The sequence below is a fragment of the Chlorocebus sabaeus genome, chromosome 13 (genome assembly GCF_047675955.1).
Source record: "Chlorocebus sabaeus isolate Y175 chromosome 13, mChlSab1.0.hap1, whole genome shotgun sequence".
NCBI lineage: Eukaryota > Metazoa > Chordata > Mammalia > Primates > Cercopithecidae > Chlorocebus > Chlorocebus sabaeus.
In genome coordinates this window covers 67,890,897-67,906,900 of record NC_132916.1, presented here as the reverse complement: position 1 = coordinate 67,906,900, position 16,004 = coordinate 67,890,897, and the positions used below count along the sequence as shown (strand labels likewise).

Sequence of the window (16,004 nt, the reverse complement as noted above, 5' to 3'; positions counted from 1 at the left end):
ATTGGGAAACTGCTAGGGACATTAGCAAACCATTAAAGGATCTTAAACTTTCACAGGTTAGAATTTAATTACATTTTAAACATAATCGGGTTGCTATTTTAGACTTATAGAAGCCAATCTCCTCGTTTGAGAGTAAATGGAAAGACAATGATGAGATATTAGCTCTAGTCAACTGTAAGTTAGGAATGTTCTCTGAGCTCAGGATCACATTTTTGATTACTTTTAAAATAAAAGACACTAAGGTCATGAAATGTTCCATCGAATCTTGATGTGATGTCATTTTCTCTCACTGAATGATGAAGCCTTATAAATGGGACAGGTTGCAGATGAAATAGTACCACAGAAACCCACAAATTTCATCCTTGACTCTGGTCAAAGATCATTTTTTTTTTCTGAGAGTCCAGAAATGAGAGGCATTAAAAATGAAATTATTACAAAAGAATTAAGAAAAAAACAACTAAATGGCATTGCCTTGGTCATCTTTTTCTGTGGAGGGTGGTCTGTGTGGGGTGCTATCTGCTGAAAGAAGAATGATGAGTTGTCACTGTCATGGTGGTTCGACTCATTTGAGACACAAGCAATGACATCATAGCAGTCTCCTGGTAAATGAGGGTGTGGTCTACATGCTCTGGTGAGTTGGAAAGCATTAAATTGCAAATGTGAAAATGTCCATTACATGATAAAATATACACTTTTCCCAACAAGCTGCGCCTGCCTGTTTGTGATAGAACTCCAGAGAGGGTAGAAGGGAATGGACAACAGGTTGCAGGAATGCATTGTTGGGATTCCCAGTTTGGGATATATTAGAAGTGAATGTGTCTTTCACCAAAAAAGAAACTAAAAGGTTAAAAAACTGCAATACAATTACACACTAAGGTAGTGTCAAAGCTAGAATTATAACTTAAATCTCTTCAAACCAATTCCATTTTGGAGGCAAAGGTCTTCATATATGAGTAGTAAGTACAAATTGTTTCCTGTGCTTTGTTCAAATGGCAGGAAACAGAGCTGCTGTCTTCACACTGCCTTAAGGTCAAGTCCAAGGGTACTCCTGGAGTCAGGTCTTACCCCTACTGAAGCACAGGATCCACTTAGGGCCATATTCTGCCTCCTTTGGCTTGGAGAGTCACAGTTCCTCCTACTGGCCCCAAATCTGGGTTTCCATCACGGCAATGGCATGATCCGGCACTGCCAAAAAGATCTTAGCCAGGCATCCCTCAAAGCAATGTCTCATGTGGCCACAAAAGCAACCTTTGCCTTTTATAGAGAATAAGAATTGAACTCTTAAATTTGAAGTGAGTTGGCGTTTTATACTTGACATCTTGGAAATGAAAAGAACGCATTTTTTAAAAACTAGCTCCACACCTACACAAAAGGAGCAGATGAAGGTTACTTTTATTTTCCCTGTTCCCCAGACCACACCCACCTTGGGGCCAATTCATCACTTTTGCAACAACCATTTCTTCATTTGGTTTTGAGCTTTCAATAGTCCCAAAGTCGAAGCCCCCTGAGTGCCTCTTGTTTGTCCAAGTAAATGTGGTCCCACCCCTCTAATGGTGACTCAAATCCTCTTTCCTGCTCCTCTGCTGTTCTCTCCCTCATGTGGGCCTGTGGCTGTTTGATGCTGTTGCCTGCCTGTAGACTCTCCTGGTTTTGGTGTTGGGACACTTGCTCCACCTGCACATGGCAGTCGTGGTGTCTGTCCCACACAGAGTCCTGCAGAGGGCCACCATGTTGCTCAGCCCCTGCTATAGAGATAGCCTTACCTAGCCACATTTTGTACTCCACCCTCGCCTTGGCCACAACTGACTGTCAGAGGCAGATGCTTCATTCAAGAATAGTCTAGTCTGTATGTAAAGAGGCCTGGTGCGAAAAAACCAAAATACAGCCCCTTGGGGGCCTCAGGTAGGTCATTGTAGGTCATGAAGAACAGTTAACTATAAGAGAACCAAATTTAAGAGGGCAGGGCAGAGATTTTCAAAGTATGTTCCAAGGTGCCTTTGGGGTTCTATGGGGGTAACGCAGGGCCTGGTACAGGGATGAGGGGAGGTCCGAATGGGAGGGGCTGAGCCGACTGCCACTTTGCAGTTCAGTTTTTATTAGCTTTAAATATAAGATGTTACTTAAAGAAAGAGTTTCAGACTTAAAAGTGTTTGAAATCACTATAGAGAAAGATAAAATAGAAAGAGAGGAGGTTAAGGGAGGTAGATAATAGATACCTAACAGATAAAGAGGAATGCAGTGAGCTCTGGGGGAAGTACTGGTCACATTAAGGACCACGAGGTGACGGCCCATGCTCTTCCACTCTTCCTGCAGCTCAGCCCTTCGGCGGCCCCAGTTCCTCCTGGCCTGTCCTGGGTCCCTATGCATGTGCACCCTGATAGTTGATGCTGCCAGCCCACCCCTAGGTCCTCCAAGACCCAACCCCTATGGCCACTAAATCTTTGTTTTTTTGCATCAAAAGAACCCTGTTGAAAGAACCCTAAAATATCAGTCAGGGCTTTCCATGCTGAAAAAAAAAATTTACCCCAAAGAGATCAAGCTCTTTTGTCCTACATTTGGAGGACATGACTCTGCAAGCTTATAGGAATATTTTAGGCCCTAAAAGTCTGTTTTCGTGCTTTTGCTTTTTCAATTTTACAGTCTCTTAGATCCAAGAGTTTAGAACTTTCCAGTCCCCAGGCTGGAGGACACTTAAAGATTCTCTCTCATTGGTGCTTTCTGAAACCTTCCTCCTGATGCCAATAGGGCCAAATGGGGATGAAGGAGGGGCACGGGGCAGGGGCACGGGGCAGTCGTAATGGCTCCTCTCCACCAGACAGCGTACTCCACGCAGAACCCTGCTGGGCTGTTTCCAACCCCATTCTCAACACTTTGTCCAGGGCCTAGGACGTAACAAGCACTGACTAAGCATCTGTTGACAGGGTGACTGACTGGCTACAGGTAAAATTCTTGCTTTTTGGGACAACCTTCTGATTTCCAAGAAGTCTTTTCTCTTTGTTCAAGAGACTTAATTTGATGATAAAAGTTCAGACGGTGAATTATCTTCTTTAGGACAGGGGTGTCCAATCATTTGGCTTCTTTGGGCCACATTGAAAGAGAATTGTCTTGGGCCACACATAAACTATACTATAACACTAACGACAGCTGATGAACTAAAAAAAAAAAAAAAAAATCACAAAAAACTCAATGTTTTCAGAAAGTGTATAAATTTGTGTTGGGCAGCTCTCAAAGCTATCCTGAGCTGCATGTGCTGCGGACCACAGGCTGGACAAGCTTGCTTTAGAGCACTAGGTTCCTTAGAAAAATAAGATCCTTGGTGGCCTGCCCTGACATCCCAGAGTTCCCTGAGAGAGGATGGGAATTAGCTACCCCTTGCTAACTCCATTCATTTTTTAATGGCCAGCTGTGTAGATTCTACACAATTGTCACAAAATTATGCTAATTCTGAGGCCTACCTATTTAAAAGTCAATAAAAATTAACTGCCTATATTTTCACTTCCAAAAACACACACTGAGATGAAAGTCTGGTAAAAATATTTGTAGCAGCTAACAGAATTATTTGGGGAATTATGTAATCAAAGAAAAAGATCTCTTGATTTAAAAAGTTAAGAAGAGGCCGGGTATGGTGGCTCAGAATCGTAATCCCAGCACTTTGGGAGGCCGAGGCGGGTGGATCATGAGGTCAAGAGATCAAGACCATCCTGGCCAACATGGTGAAACCCCATCTCTACTTAAAAAAAAAAATACAAAAATTAGCTGGGCATGGTGGGGCATGCCTGTTGTTGCAGCTACTTGGGAGGCTGAGGCAGGAGAATTGCTTGAACCTGGGAGGCAGAAGCTTCACTGAGCTGAGATCACGCCACTGCACTACAGCCTGGCGACAGAGTGAGACTCCATCTCAAAAAAAAAAAAAAAAGTTAAGAGGAGTGGAATGTGTAACTGCCATTTTAAGGCAAGCCTGAACAGGTGACTCTTGTCATTATACCTGAGCACTTTTGTAAGACAAACCAGTGGATAAATGTTGAAACAGAAGAAGTCAGAGAACAATGATGACTGGTTTTCTCTACCACCATTACACAAGATTCACCAGCAATTACAAATGATCTCTTTGCAAATGAGCAGCTTTCTCTTAAAGAGATCTGGAGCATTTTTTTTTTTTAAATTTGCTAAAACCTATTCCCTTAATCACAGATGTGCTCTTTAAAAAAAGTGTATGTGTTATTGACTATAAAACAATTATAAAAACAAATATGCCAAAAGAGAGACTAGAGGCATATTACAAGAAAATACATACAAATTTGCCTCTAAAATTCTGCCAATTCCCTTGACAGAAACAAGGGAAAAGCAAGACAAAGTTGCCCCATACAGTTTGGAGTTTGGGGAGAGGCAGTCAATGAGACAAATTGTGTTTTCCAATACCTGAGTTATAAGCAGATTCTGACTTTCACTTTATGATATGTAAAATTCGCTTCTTGGAGCTATGGTTTTTTTTTTCTTCTAATTATTAAATAAGCTGCTTCCTTTAGGCAAATAAAGCTAATAACATCAACATGAAGATGCAGGAAAAAGTTATTTGTAGTTTTCGAATCTTTACTCTCAGTGACAGTAAAGATTTCAATCTCTAAGTTCTTAAAAGAAGCAAAATAAATAAGAATACCTGGCTTATGTTTTAGGAACTTTTGCTTTCTCAAAGAGAAAGCAATGGCAGTATTTAATTATTGAAGGCAAAAATGACTTTCAGTCAGTCATTTATTCATTCTACAAGCATTTTCTGAATTCCTCTCATGTGTGAATTATCTGAGGCAAAGAGGCTTGAACTGCCTCCCACTCCCTTTCCTTGTGGGATGTCTAAGACAGGAGCCTGAGATTAACTACAATATAAAACAGAGAGGGATATGAATAAAACATTGTTAAGATAATTTAGGGAGGGGGAGAGCTTCTCAATGGGCAGACAAGGGAAGGCTTTCTGGAAGAGGCCACACTTCAGCATAAAGGACAGTGGATTTGAACAGGCAGAGACAGAAGGGAAGACTACAGCAGTCAGGGAAGGCAAGGATGTTGGGAAATAGTGGAGTTTGCCAAGAACCTGGTATAGACAAAGGACAGTGCTTGGAATTAAGTCTGAGAAAAGCTACTGGACTCCAAGCAGGAAGACGTTTAAATACCATATTGGAGAGTTTTAACTTTATTAACTGGGCAATGGGCACTCGTTAAGGGGCCTTGAGGCAGAGAATGGTTTAAGAGATGTGGTTTCAGAAGATTAATCTGGCAAATGTACAAGGAATCTATTAGAGGGGAAAAATGGAAGGCAAGGAACCTGGCTGGGAGAACATCACAATGGTCTTAGTGTCAGGGACTGAGGACAGCTGTAGGAGCAGGAGGGATGGAAACCACGGGTAGATTCAGAAAACACTGAAGACAAACATTGTTATGGCAGGAAGGAAGGGAAAGGGAACATGTATTAATTGAGGACCTACTACATTACTCACAGCACCAAACATGTAGAATGAAGATACATCTTGTTTTGCTTGGTGTAGTTTAAGATTTTGCCTTTTTTGGAGGGTCATGGAATTTATTATTATTTATTAACAATAGCCATGTTCACTCTCAATGTGCTCTAGTTTGGATAATATATTACATAACCGAATTTTAATATACTTTTCCTCTCTTATTTCTCCAAACAATTCTGTTTATACATGAAGAAGCTGAAGATCTGAGAAGTGAGTTACCTAATGGCACCTGACCAAGAGGTGGCCAACCTGGATTTGAATCCAGACCTACATAGTTCCAAACCCCAGAATCTCCTACTATTCCTGGTTTCCTGCCCTCAACTTAATGGCAGGTCATGGGGGTCATTGAGGTGGAAATGCCCATTAAAGGAAATAGGGATGTTGGGAAGAGGAAAGGGAGGGTAAAAGATGAGGAGTTCCGGTTTGGATATGTGGTCTTAAGGCACTGGAAGGACACTGAAGCAGTTGGTGACATTGGCTGCAACTCAGGAGCAAAATCACACTCTAGTTACAGATTTGTGTGCCTTCCAAGTCAACAGATGCAGGAGTTGAAACCCTGGGACCGAATGACATCACCAAGCATGAGACTGCAGGACAAAGGTCACAGCTCAGACGCCTGCAGTGGCCAGGCAGGTAACACAGACGAGGCAGGGCAGGCAGGAGACGTTCAGGAGGAGGAGGAGGAGGTCTTATGAGGACTATCTTAATTTCCCCTAAAAATTATTTGCAATTTTAAATGGCAACACTACAGCCCTTACGATGGTAGTCTATTTCTTAATTAAGGCTGGTGACTCGACTGATTTCCAGTAATTTAATTTAAAATAAATCACAATTTATTTATAAAAAATAGTTATTCTGTTAAAGAGAAGCCTCATTGGTAGAATAGAACATTATAAATTATAGTCATTCAATTTTTGTCCACCTTTTCATCATAAGAGGAACTTCAAGTGAGAGTCTTTTTTAAAAAAATGCAATTACTTTTGATCAAAATTACTAGCTACGTTCAAGTACATTAAACCAAACTGCAGTGCATTTTCACTGTCTTAAAAATAGACAAATATAATTCAGACCCTGTTGCCATAAGCATGAAGTGGGGCTGGGGAGGGAGATGGGAAGAGAGGGACAAAGCCTTGGAGGAGAGAGCTTTTCAAAAAGCAATACCCCCAAATTTCAAATTATTTTTTCAAATTATTTACATTTGAAAAAAAATTAATTCACTAATAAAAACTTGAGTTACTAGTCTTGTCCTTGTTTCAAACTCTCGATTACAAGGCAATAAACACCTGTAGCCTTCACAGGCCTAAACCAGTGGTTTGCAAACTTTCCTCAGTATCAGAAGTACTTAGACTTGTTTACCTGGAGGACTCATTACAGCACAGATTGGGAGGCCACATTTTGGAACGTTCTGATTTTGTAGGTCTGGGATGGACTGTGAGAATTTGCATCTCTAACCAGTTGCCAGTAGATGCTGATGCTGCTGGCACAGGGACCACACTTTGAGAACCACTTGCTCAACACACCAGTGGGTCTGCTAGACAGAGGCTGGCTGGCTTCTGCCTTTTTCAGAATTACTGTGGAGCACAAACATCCACCAAGGCTGTTTCTCATGGCACTCTGGAAAATGATTCAATGACACTGCTTCGAACAGAGGTCCAGCTTTTTGCCTCATTGTCTGTGTTCTGAATCCAACCTAGTTTAATATTTTGGAAAATGTTACCCTTTTCTGTACTGAGCAAAGTAAATATTTTGTCAGTTGTTAAGGATGAGCTGCAGAATAAGACCTAAGGATGTATCCAAATTCAGCAGGAAGGCTTGGAGCTGCTTTGGAACTTTTTCCAGATTGTAATTTGCAATGTATTTCAGAAGCCAGCCGAAATACCAACCACTTGATCTATTAAGAAAAGGCTGAATGAACCTTTTCACAGCAGAATATATTTTTCCACACCAACTCTCATTACACTTGGCAAAAAAAAAAAAAAAAAAAAAAAAAAAGGAGAAAGAAGAGACAAACTGCTTTTCTGTCAGTAGGATTTCATATGAGTATTGTTCTTATATAAAGAAATTGGTAGCAGAGAGTTTTTAAACTGCAAGAAATTGTTAGCAATCCTCTAGTTTGTCAGCTGCTAAAACTAAGGCCCAGGGAAGGTCAATGCCATTTGCTAGAAAACCAGACAGTGGCAGAGCTGAAATGAAATTCACAGGCTCTGGACTCTGGGGCCAGCACTGTTCTTTTCACACCACACTACTTCCCTTGCAATAAGAATTAGAACGAATTGACATTTAAAAAAAAAAAAAAAAAGCCAAATACTACCAATGGTGCATTTCACACTGCCTTTCCTGATAATTCCTAACCCCATTAGTTACTGATGGCTTCACCTGCTAGTGAGTGCGATGGGGGAACAGACAGAAGGGAGTCCTGGAGGGTCCTTTTTGGATGTTCCTTACTAACCCAGCATTTGCTGAAGATTCTTACACTATGGTGCTTTGGGGTCTCTTTAACGTACTATGTGAGCTGAGACTATAGAAATATAATCCTCATTATGGTGCAATTCACATTCTGTCAAGGAAGGTTCACATGAGGTAAGGGATCTCAGAGATCACTAGGTTCACATATCTCATGTTTAAATGAGGAATCAAAGCTCTCAGGAGTTGAGGAACTGCTGGGGTGTTCACAACCTGTGAAAGTACAGGGCTAAAGCCTGACCCCAGATCTCTTGCCCTGCAGCATGTTGCTATTTCTACCTTATCATCCTGTCGACTGTAGTACAGTGTGTTGATTTAAGTCAGAAAATTGCATGCTCCACTGTGAATCTAGATCCAAAAATACTGAATCTGTTCAGCATCAAGAAAGAAATACAGTAATCACAACAGCTATGATTTCTTGAGTGCTAAGTCTCTCCCAGGCACTGCTATAAGCACGTTACATGAATTATTGCATTGAATCAGTCATATCACTGAGGAACATGGAATATCATAAAATTGGAAATTGAAATTAAGGATGAAATGATGAAAATGCATGAAATGCATTACATGAAAACAGGGCCTATGCTATTTTCCCAGAATATAATATTGTCTATTAAATGCAATAATCTAAGTAAAAGATTCAGAACAATTCTTGGCTCACAGTACATACTAAATATTAGCTGCTATTATCATATTTTCCCTATTTCTTTGTGTGGAACAGAACAGAAAATTTGGACCTACATAAAAGTTATGAGCCATACAAGATCCCCAGCTGCCACCAGCAAAGACCACAGAGAACACTGTGTAGTTTGGACTAAAATGCTCTCAAAAGCCAAAACTGAAGCCAGAGACCACAAAATTAAACAGGTCTGTATTGGGCCTTGGTTTTAAGGAGCTCAGAGGGTTTACCTGGTTCCTCCTCATCAATCTTTATCATATGCAATTGGAGGGGGGAATGGATATAATATGAAAACCTTTTCCTATGAAGACAGCTTGCATAGGCAAAACAAATTACTCAAAGCCAGTGGTGACAACCCAATTTCCTTAATAAGAGTGTGCTGATCTACTAGCTAAGAAAAAGAATATGACCATTAATTAAGATGAAACTACAATAATAATACTCATTAAAGCACCCATGGCAGGTAAACTGCCTTGTAAATTACCCACCTGGGAATGCTTGACTTACTAGGTATTTGCAAATTGGTTAAACAACAACAACAACAAAAACTAGTGATATCCAGACCCCAAGTCCATTCTTTGGCCACCTACTTTCTCTACCTGGAGCTACAAGAGATTCACTGTGTTTGTAATAGAGGGATAAACTGAGATCAGCCGGTGAAAGATGCATAACGGTAGATTTTGGCTCAAGATAAGAAAGAACTTTCAAAAAAATTAGAGGAAACCAGTAACAAATGTGCTGCCAGCTGAGGTGATGTGCGCTCTGCACATGATCAAGGAGAGGCCCAATAAACACTTGAAGCGTGAGTAGTTATTGGTATCACAATTTTCATTGTCATTGTAATCATTATCTTATTAGCATCCTATCAGGTAGATGTAAACATTGATGAGAGTTGAAAATGGTTCCACTTAGAGAGGCCAAATACCAGAGTCAAGATTTGCTCTTAGGTCAAAGTTGAGTTTGAATCTAGAATCAGTTGCTTACCAGTGATGAAGCTTCAGAGTTGGCAATCAAACCTAAGTCTCGGTTTCTGCATCTGTATGATGGAGATTATAATAACAACGTCTCCTGTTCGTTTTTTCATTCACAAGTTACTCACAAAGCATCTACTCTGGACCATGCACTTTTCTGGATGCTGGGGGATGGACAAGACAGATAAGATCTCTCTTTTCTATGGGTTCACATTTCAGTGTGTGTAGACAGATTCAAGTAAACGTAAATATAACAAACTAAATACATATGTACATAGTAATAAATGTTATGAATTCAATAAAACAGGATGTCCAGGGTATCTTTAATTAGGATGGTCAAAGAAGACTTCTCTCAGAAGGTGACATACAAGTTGGAACCTGAAATAAGAGAAGGGACCAGCTTTGACAAGCTCCAGCAGAGGAAGCAGCCAAGACCCTATGACCTGACCCTAGCCCCCTAAGCTAGATTGGCGTGTTGGCATGAGCAGCTCAAGATGAGGCTAGTGGTGAGAATTCCAGGTAAGGTGGGAGGATCTGCAGCACAGTTCACAGGACAAAGGAAGTACCTGGCAAAAAGAACAGTTGGGTCATTATTCATATTCTGAAAACTCTATGACATAGTAATGCCCTTGTGTAGTGAAGGCAGACAGAGGTCATGGCTTCTCTGTCTGGTGACACCCCAAAATGCCCAGGCCTGGGCACAGGGACAGGTTTCCATGCTACTCTGCTAATCTAACCTACTCAATCTCAAAGCACAATCTACATTTTAACCATGGGAGAGTAGAGAATTTTAGAGCTGGAGAATAACTGGGCCTGCTCATATATCAACAGTCATGATAAGGAATAATCTGAGGCTTTCTTGAAGCCCTGAGGAGTAGAAGAGTTAAGAGGGTGGGATTCTAGACCACCGGCCCTTATTCCAACCAGAGGATTTCTACCGGCATCTGTTCTTTTGTTATATTTTTCACTTGAAAACTGAGTTGTGTTGCTAAAAACAACTCCAAGGCTTGAAAATCATCAGTTGACTCCAGTTTTGTTTTGTTTTGTTTTTGGACATAGGAGCTCAATCTGTCACCCAGGCAAGAGTGCAGTGGCACGATCATAGATCACGGCAGCCTCGACCTCCTGGGCTCAAGTGATCCTCCCACCTCAGCCTCCCAAGTAGCTGGGACTACAGGCATGCACCCCTCACCTGGCCTGACTGCAGTTTCATAGATAAGGAACCTGAGCCTCAAACTGAGCCCGAAGGTCATTAGCTAATTAGCAGCAACCTGGGGCTAGGGTCCCTCTCTTGACTTCTGATTTAATGTTTCCTATCTGCTTTATTACATTAGAACACTTATTCTGATCTTTACAGATATGGCATTTGCTTCTCTTCAGCTCTAGGTCAACCAGTATGTGTTCCCTTTCATATAAGTGTGTATCTGAGTTCTGATGCTCTAATGAGTTCTGCTATTTTGGAAAGTAACTCTTCTATTTAATTAATTTTGAACAACGAATACAGGACCAGTTTTCAGTATATTTTCAGTTCACAGAGGTTTCCTCAGAACCAAAAGATGTTTCAGCTAGGGTCTAGGAGTGAGGTTTGAGGGGAAGAGGATTAAAGCAACAATTTCTGAAAGGATTATAAAAATGTCGAATTGCTCTGTGCTACCTGAGGGAAAACTAAAGCTGAAAATTGGTTAAAGAGAAAACTGTGGAATCAGGGGTCAGAAAGTAGCAGAGATTCAGGAAGATAATAAAAGACACAATTTTCAAAATGTTGAGAATGAAGAAGGGTCCTTCATTGTTACCTTTTTGCCAAGGGCTTCCTTTGTGCTGTGATGCCTATTTTTAAGAATCGCCATCTTAGATCATGAGAATGGTTTATGTTCTATCTCAACTCAAGTTTTTGTGGTGGAGGATACCATCTGGATACTTTAAACCATTAGAAGCTGGTTTAGTGGAAGCAAGAAATCTGTAAAGATTTGTAAAGGGATATGTCAAACCCTTGCTTCAGGGACAGCAAGTTGGGCTGGAGATTTGGCTTAAATAGCAACGAATTTCCTATTTGGAAAAGAACAGTAACGATGGGGAACATATGATATTTTATTCTATTTTTGACCATGGAAAGCAATCCTGGCATGTAGGGAAAGGTATCTAAAGTGTTCCCAGATTAGCTGACAGTAGTGGGTAAGATGCCTTCCTTTGGTTAATTAATGCTGGCAGCTAGGGCAGGTGACCCAAGCATTTTCACAGGGTTGGAAATTTGCAGAGTTCAAGGTTTTGGAAGAAGTTAAACAGGATTCTCTTCAAAGAAGAGTAAAGATGTTCCCCAAATATCCCACAACTAAATGGAAGAACAAATCCTAAGTGAGGACAATATTAACAGTTAGTATAAGTTAATATCTTCGCTCTTTATGGAGTTCATTTAGGTTGCAAAAGACAAGTAAGTGAATTCACAAATGAGATGATGCAATTAGCAACACGCAAATGAGAAAGCATTCACACTAAAATAACAATGAGCTGTTGTACTTCCTTCTATTGCATGAGTGCTGACAGAGTTTTAGGGAAACTGGTGATCTCAAGCATGGCAGGGGGCATGGTAAATCATTATAGCCCTTCTGGAAAGCAGGTTGGTAATACATATTGAGCCATAAACATGATCCTACCATGTGATCAGTAATCCCACTCTTGAGAATCTATCCTAAGTAATCAAAAATATGTGGAAAGTGGCCGAGCGTGATGGCTCACGCCTGTAATCCCAGCACTTTGGGAGGCCAAGGTGGGCAGATCACTTGAGATCAGAAGTCCCAGATGAGCCTGGCCAATATGGTGAGACCTTGTCTCTACTAAAAATACAAAAATTAGCTGGGTGTGGTGGCAGGGGCCTGTAATCCCAGCTACCTGGGAGGCTAAGGGAAGAGAATCGCTTGGACCTGGGAGGCAGAGGTTGCAGTGAGCAGAGATCACACCACTCCACTCCAGCCTGGGCAACAGAGCGAGACTGTTTCAAAAAAAATAAATAAATAAAAAGTAGAAAGCTATAACCATAAAGACGTTTGTTGAAATAGTGTTTAAAAGAACACAAATTTAGAATAGGTGAGAAATTTCAATTCAACAAATGATAATTGAATATCTACTATGAGTGGGGTGTACTAAGGCAGAGTTCCATCCCTCAATAATTTATAATCACAATTTAATGACTGTACTCTTTGGAATATTATGCAACCATCATATCAATCCAAGTTTTTGACTGTAGGCAATAGAAACTAACCCTGAACATCATTAACACAACAACAACAAAAAAACACAATGTTTGGAAGGCAATTGGGGTTCACAAAATTAAATGGAGTCTGAAGGATCAGGCTGGTAAAATGCCAGCAACAAGAGCTCTAGAAGTTTTGTTGTCGGAACACCAATAAGCTGGTTCTAGTTCTATGTTAGAAATAAATTATGAAAACTTAACGAAAAGCATAAAAATTTCTCAATTGAATATGTCAAGTATTGTGTAATGAAGAATACTACTGTTGACTTCTAACAGTGGTTTTGCTACTAACTAGTCATAGAACCCTGTGTGACTTATTTTACATTTCCCAGCCCTAATATTACAGCCATGTGTAAAATGAAGAACCAGATTAGAGATTATTTAAATGATGGTGCTCTGCTAGCTTCCTTGTCGCTTGAGTCTATATCAAGAGAGGCAACGTGTTTGAGATTCCTCCTTTCCTTTAACTGCTCTCATGCAGCTGGGGAAGACACTGTAGAGAAGCATAGACCACTTCTGTTTAAACCTGGACGCAGCCACATAATCTGTCTCAATACAAAGTTCCAGCTATGTACTGCCCATCAGTTGGAGTTTGCATGGAAGGAGAAATCAATTTGCCATTCCTGGTCTGTACTATGTTGTTCTGTATTCACAGGATAAGTTAAACCAGAAAAGCCAAGACATCCTAGCAGCAACAAGTCAAGTCTCTGCTGAACAGAATCTCCAAGAGTAGCTCTTGTCCTGCTGCTAAACATCAATTCAGCTTGTGCAATCTCCCTGGTAACAGAGTACAATAAGCTATCATCCAGGCAGCCTGAAAGTTTTGTCATATAATTCAAACAGATTTTAGGAGCTCTCAGCATGGTGTTCTTCATTCAGTTCCTACAGGCCTTGCCTTTTGTCCTCCATCCTCCCTATCCATATACCTGATGACTGTCCCATTTATATTCTGCTGGAATCCTCCAAACTGAACATAATGGAACTTAGAAACCTAGAAAAGCCCTGGATCATCCGGTCTTAATAATCAAAAGAGTCTGGAAACAGAAATGTCAGAACTTTATATAATCAAATAAGGATCAGTTAAGGGAGAAGGAGTCTACTGAAGGGAACACTTTTTAAAATGAAACAAGAGTCTTGACAGTTTCTCTCTTTCAAATCAAGTTTCATCTCACCAATAAGATATAGGGTGAGATTTAGCTATATATATCACACGGACTCAAAATCACAGTGCCTCAGAGCAGGGATCAGTAGGCTACAGTCTATGAATCAAATTCAGCCTGCCACCTGTTTTTGTAATTAAAATTTTATTCCAACGTAGTCACTCATTTGTTTATGTATTGTCTGTGGCTGATTTTGAATTATGACAGCAGAGTTGAGGAGCTGTGACCGAGACTGTATGGACTACAAAGCCTAAAATGTCTATTTTCTGGCCTTTTACAAAAATGGTTTACTAACCACTTCCTTAGAGTGTTCATTCATTACTCTCTTATGTAAAGAAGTCTAGAGGCTGGGACTGTAGGGTTAATAGTGCCATCAGAGAACCAACCCATTGCATCTTTTTGCTTTGACATCCTAGCACACGGGTGCTAGGATCCTCTAGGTTAATAGTGCCATCAGAGAACCAACCCATTGCATCTTTTTGCTTTGACATCCTAGCACACGGGTGCTAGGATCCTCTAGGTCATCTCATGGTCCAAAGTGCTGCTGGGACTCAGCCGCCATATCTAAATATGTCAAATCCAGGTCTGAAGAAAGAGGAAAAGAAGACACTGGTGAAGGAGGGTTCCTCCTTGATGAGTCAGCTCTCATTAAGCAGTCCTCTTGATAGTTCCACAAAACACTCCACTTCTATTTCATTTGCCAGAACTTAGTTGTTTGCCATATCTACCTTCAAGGCACACTGGAAAATACTGTTTTTTTGTTTGTTTGTTTGTTTTATTGTTGGTGACCACATACCCAGATAAAAATAAGAGTCCATTGTTCTGGAGAAAGGGGAAAGTGGATGCTGAGTTAGGATAGCACCAGTCTTTGCTAAAAAACACTATTATTTAGTGACCTCATGAGTATCAGGATTCACAGCTCATCCATACCTTTTTCCATTGTGGGGGTGGAAATGTTTAAAGAATGAAGAATTTGCATTCTGACATCATAAATACAATTTATTTTGTCTTATGTTTAATCAGTTGGTGTGCATATTAGCCAATTATTAATCGGTCAGTGATAGATCAATTCATTCATTCAACAAGACCTACTGAGCACTTACAATGTTACAGGCTGAGAGTGAAGCAAAGGGATCTGAAGTGCAATAAACCCAATCTCTGCCCCCAAGAAGTCCCAGGTCAATGAAGGAGAAAGACAAGTAAATGGACAATGGCCATTCAGGGTGGGAAATTTCCCACACCACCATATATTTGTACACCACGGAAAGCACACAGGAAAGGCTTACAATTTGAGATGCATGCTGACAAACCAGTTGGGAGGAGTTTGTGGGAGAAACAGGAGCACAGCTATTTCAATATGAGGGATTAGCAGGTGCCAAGACACAGAGGGCAAAGGGAGAGAACAGGCATGGAGAGGTTGGTGCAGCACAGGTGTGCAGGGGGAGGAAGGTAGACAAAAATCACACCCAGAACAGAAGGGACCATGGCACCAAGATGTTGGGTTTTATCCAGAGTAGGCACTGAAGAGTTCCCTTAGAAGCAACAGGACTAATCTGTGTTTCATAAGGATGAAACTCTGGCTACAATGAGGAGGATTTGGATGACATGTGAAGGCAGGAAGACGGGAGAAAACCTCTATTTACCCCATCACATATTCTGCAATGGTGCTTAGGTTAAAGTATGACCTTGTATTATTGCACAAGAAGATCCACTCACCCAATAGCTAATTAGCAAAGAGGCCTAATAATAATAACCTGGAATTCATTTAATCCTCACAGCCATCCTGGGAAGCCTCATCTTATAGAAGAGGTAACTGAGGCTCAGAAAGGTTAAATGGCTTGTGTAAAATGTCACAGCTATGAGTAACAGAGTGGGACTTGCATTGAGGTTTTCTGATCTCAAGTCCAGTTCTCTTTCTGCTGCATGAGAGCAATGAGCATTCCAGACTCAACCAGTCACCCTAAATTCAGTCCA

The 16,004-nt window shown here is 40.7% G+C and overlaps 1 protein-coding gene across 7 annotated transcripts in view; it reads right to left on the bottom strand.

Moving 5' to 3' along the window:
• AIG1 (androgen induced 1) overlaps window positions 1-16,004 on the bottom strand; it is a 270,247-nt gene that overhangs the window by 104,664 nt on the left and 149,579 nt on the right. Inside the window, exon 4 of one of the 7 annotated variants that reach the window (XM_008006819.3) lies at window positions 9,918-10,189. The exons of the other annotated variants lie outside the window; for them this stretch is intronic. Coding sequence (XP_008005010.1) covers window positions 10,124-10,189 — 66 coding nt within the window. The 3' untranslated portion in view covers window positions 9,918-10,123. Of the gene's footprint in view, window positions 1-9,917; window positions 10,190-16,004 lie in introns of those variants that run through there. 7 annotated transcript variants of the gene reach the window in all.